Genomic DNA, 4,171 nt, shown 5'->3' on the forward strand with positions numbered 1-4,171 from the left:
TTGGAAGAGCAGTCAATGCTCTTAACCGCTGAGCCATCTCTCCAGCCCTAAAAGCTACTTTTTATGGGCAACTTAGAGTTACAATACCACACTGGTGCTACTTTACAATGTTAGTGACATGATCTTGAATTGGCTTCAACTTCTAAATCTTAGTTAGGTGACAGCCAAAGGGGGGGTGGAATTCTTCACTAATCTAGTGCCTCTCAGTTATGTTTCTTACAAAGAAAGAACTGGGTAACCAAATGCTTTCCCAGGGATAACAATGGTAACAGTGGGTTTGCTCAACTGACTACTACACAATTAGGCTAGTATTTTATTAATCCAAAAGCACTTTACAAGAAAATATAAGTATGGCTTCCAATAGGAATGTTATACTTGGACGTGATACCAAGCTCACAGATTTGAGTGTGTAAGGAAAAACAGGCTTTCAAGTTAAACAACAATTTGTAACCAAAACCTTAATCCCAAGGACCCTCACCAACATATTACAAATGACAGCCTGAAAAAAAATCTTGCACAGTGACTCAAAGGTTCAGCTCTACAATGTACCCTTGAACCAACTGGTAACTCAGTCTTCCATTTCCAAATAAAGAATGTTACAGACGCTTCCTCCATAGATAGCAATCAGTGAGGAACCTCTTTGAAAGTCTTCAGAGTGCAGTTCCCACCCTTTCCCTGTTAACTTGTGTTAACAGCAGCTTTTACAGACTGCTTATCATTACACCCACAGCTCCCGACTGTAATCCAGCTAAGGAACTAGCCTTTTCAATTTCCATCAGTGGTTTATCATTAGTACATCACACTTTAACTGGGCAGGATCTAGGTTTATTTCAGTCTATGAAAAACTAAAGTTCAAAGCAAATTCAATCTTGCTTAAGGGAACATGAACAGCTAAAACATCTTAACAATGCACCAAGCTTATGAAGTCTCAAACAAAACTTGAATTTCCTGTACATACTCCTGTCAAATGAAGTTACTTCCTGTACACCACTTCTTTTGCAAACTGGTCTTCTACTTCCTTTCATTTGACCTAGATCGGCTACGAGACTTAGAGAAAGATCGAGACGGCTTGTGGTTTCTCTCACGAGACAGAGACCTCTCCTCCTATCTCTAGAAAGTGACCTGCTCCGGCTTCGAGAGAAGCTTCTCCTTCTTGGAGATCTTCGCCGAGGTGGAGGACTCCTCCTACGGTAATCATCTCGAGGGCGACGACCCCAAGAGGGAGGGGGGCCACAATTCCGACTTCTTTTCTCACCGTTCGACAGCTCCACTCTTACTCGGCAGCCACATAGTTTTCTTCCATCTAGCTCTCGGTCAGCGTCAGCAGCATCTCGGGGATCCTCAAATTCAACAAAAGCAAAGCCAGGAGGGTTTCTAGCAACCCACACACGTCGGAGCGGTCCATAATAGCCAAATGTCCGTTCTAATTCAGTCTTGTTCCCAAGATTACCTACATACACCTTACAATCTAATGGACAGGAATCACGATGCATTTCGAGATCCTGGGTTCGAGAACCGCAGCTCAAATCCCAACACTCCAACGAGGCCCACCCGCACCCTCGCGATCTGCTTCCGCAGATGCTCTCAATGCCCTGGCGTCCACGAAATCTTAACTCTATTCTTTTATATCTAGAATTCCTTCTCAATCTCTTTCAGGTTTTATGTGGATGTAGTTGCCCCCACATTGGTGCCATTTGTAGACAGAGACTATGCTTTAGTGTCTGGGCAGCCCAGATACGAATAATCACACAGAAATTATAATAATTACAAATAAACTAAATAATTTGTCTGATGGCTCAGTCAAATTTCTGACTTTTCTAGATTCTGCCCTGCCATAGGCCAACACAGCTTCTTTATTAACCAATGGTAATAAAACATATTCACTGCATATCAATCTCCCCTTTTCTGTCTATTTTTGTCAACATAGTAAAATTACATATAACAAAACAGATATCAAGCAAGAATTATAGTTACAATATTTCTTTGTGAGTCTAAAGTTTCATATATAATTTATCTTTATTATAATTAAGGAAAACTGAAACTAGCTCAGTCAATAGAGCATGAGAATCTTAATCTCAGGGTCATAGGTTCGAGCCCCATGTTGGGTGCCAAATGAAGGACTATTAATAAAAATCCATAGAGAGAAATTTGGGTTCAACCTGAAGATCTGAAAATCAAAGCAGCTAGCCTCTGGCTCTTACCTTGAATCAGTCTGAAAATGGCGATCCTGCCTCCAGGAATCTCTGAATGAGACTGTGTCTGAGAACTTTCTTCTCCTGTTTTATAATTTTCTCTAGGGCTGGGATTAAAGATGTTTACCACTGGGACTAAAGTCATGCACTGCACGGTTTTATAGCAATTTGGGATTAAAGGTGTGTGTTACCACTGTCGGGCTGTAAGGATGACCAGTGTGGCTGTTTTACTCTCCTGATCCCCAGTCAAGCTTTATTTATTAAAATACAGTTGAAATGCCACTATACCACATGATTAATTTTTATTTATACATTTTCTTTTATCTCATTAGTTTTTATTCTGTTAGGGAGAGGATATTTATTGTATGCATTTCCCCCAATTATCATGTATGTTCTTGTCCGACTCCCCCTTTTGCCTTAAGTACTTGTTCAGTTACAGGCTTCTATGTGTTTCACACATTAGCTTACTGTGGTGATTAAAATGTACTCCACAGGTACAAATGCTGACTAAATGGCAGTTCAAACCTAAGGGAGCTTCTGTCTTCTCTCCTGGTTATGCTGCAGGGGTATCTAAAATGTTCCCGCTGGGGTGACAGCTTGTTTTATTGGCATAATAACCACAGTGATAGATATCTAAGACTTATTCTATGGAGTCACTTTCAGTTTTTAGTTCATCTTTTCATGTTCCATTCATGCTTGGTAGTAAAGGCATAAAAAGCTTACCCTGTTTGCTTATGGGCAAGTTAAGACACTCTGAGGAGAAGCCACTAACCTTAAATCCTAATGGTGAAATTGGTGGTACACTGTCATTTTAGCTTTCTTTCTCTTGGATCCAATCCCAGGCTGACCTCATCCATAGAAAACACTCAAGAGTCACTCCTATCAAGAGGGTGTATTAGTAATGCCTCAACTACTAGGGTGGTTGAAAGTTTGGAACTCCTTGTAGATGAATTCTTCCTGTGCTATTGTGTGATTTTACATGTGAGAGAGTTTTGTTTATGGCAGGGTTGAGGGTTCATTGTTACAACATTTTGTTGCTTGTCTTTTGTGAAGCTTTCTGTAGGTGTTACTTGTGAGTTGGGAAGTTATGAATGCTCAGACATGATTAGCAAATACCTAGGGAGGCCTTCCAACAGGAAAAGCCCATGATATCTTGAGTTTCTGAGGAACTTAGGTCACTGGAACCATTACACTAGAAAGGCTATAGTACTGTTCTCCCTCACCATTTTATTTTTTTCTGAAATTTTTAAGCTTTCAGTTTTGCTTTCTATGTAATGACATTCTTGATTTATAATAGAAATGCATGGCAAAACAGGATTGATTTGATTAAAAAAAGAAAGAAACGACGTTGAACTTGGCCAGACAATATTTGAAGTCGTCTAGAACATACAAATATATAGATACTTTTATTTGATTTTTTTGTTTTAAAATTTATTACATTTTATTTATTTATATTATCATTATTAGGTGTCTGTGTATGTGTGTGCATGAATATATGAGCATATATTTCAGAGGACAACTTGCTAGAGTTGGTTCCCTACTTCCACTTTGTGAGACTCAGAGATCAAATTCACCGTGTTAGGATTGGCAGCAGTAGTCTTTACCTTCTGAGTCAGGCCTTTATTAAATTCTTTTTATTTTTAAATTCTTACTTTATTACTTTGTGTATGGATATCTTGTCTGCTCGTATGTCTGTGCATCTCACATAGATGGTGTCCACGGAAACCCTTGAGAAGAGCAGTCAGTGCTCTTATGCATGGAGCCATCCCTCCAGCCATTCCTTTGACCTGTAAACACATGCATTTGGAAGCATTCTGTGTAATTAGTCAGTAGGCACATGAAGATGTAGAGATAGGGCTGCTAGAGAGGAGTGGGCAAAGTGAGATCATTTGTAAAACAACTCTGGCTTGCACTAAGTTTGATTTGTTAATTTTGTTTGATCCATAGTTGGTATAGTGAACAGTCAACATCATATTGCT

At 39.5% G+C, this 4,171-nt stretch overlaps 1 protein-coding gene across 1 annotated transcript; it reads right to left on the bottom strand.

Annotated features, from left to right (window-relative positions):
• Positions 1 to 809: 809 nt before the first annotated feature.
• On the bottom strand, positions 810 to 1,602 carry LOC126508808 (serine/arginine-rich splicing factor 3-like). The gene is given in 2 exon segments (XM_050154219.1): positions 810 to 1,103; positions 1,106 to 1,602. Coding segments are annotated over 2 exon segments (480 nt in total). The 5' UTR covers positions 1,494 to 1,602; the 3' UTR covers positions 810 to 1,011.
• Positions 1,603 to 4,171: the final 2,569 nt, after the last annotated feature.

The sequence above is a fragment of the Alexandromys fortis genome, unplaced genomic scaffold (genome assembly GCF_014885135.2).
Source record: "Alexandromys fortis isolate MF-2015 unplaced genomic scaffold, M_Fortis_MF-2015_v1.1 scaffold_40, whole genome shotgun sequence".
Classification (NCBI taxonomy): domain Eukaryota; kingdom Metazoa; phylum Chordata; class Mammalia; order Rodentia; family Cricetidae; genus Alexandromys; species Alexandromys fortis.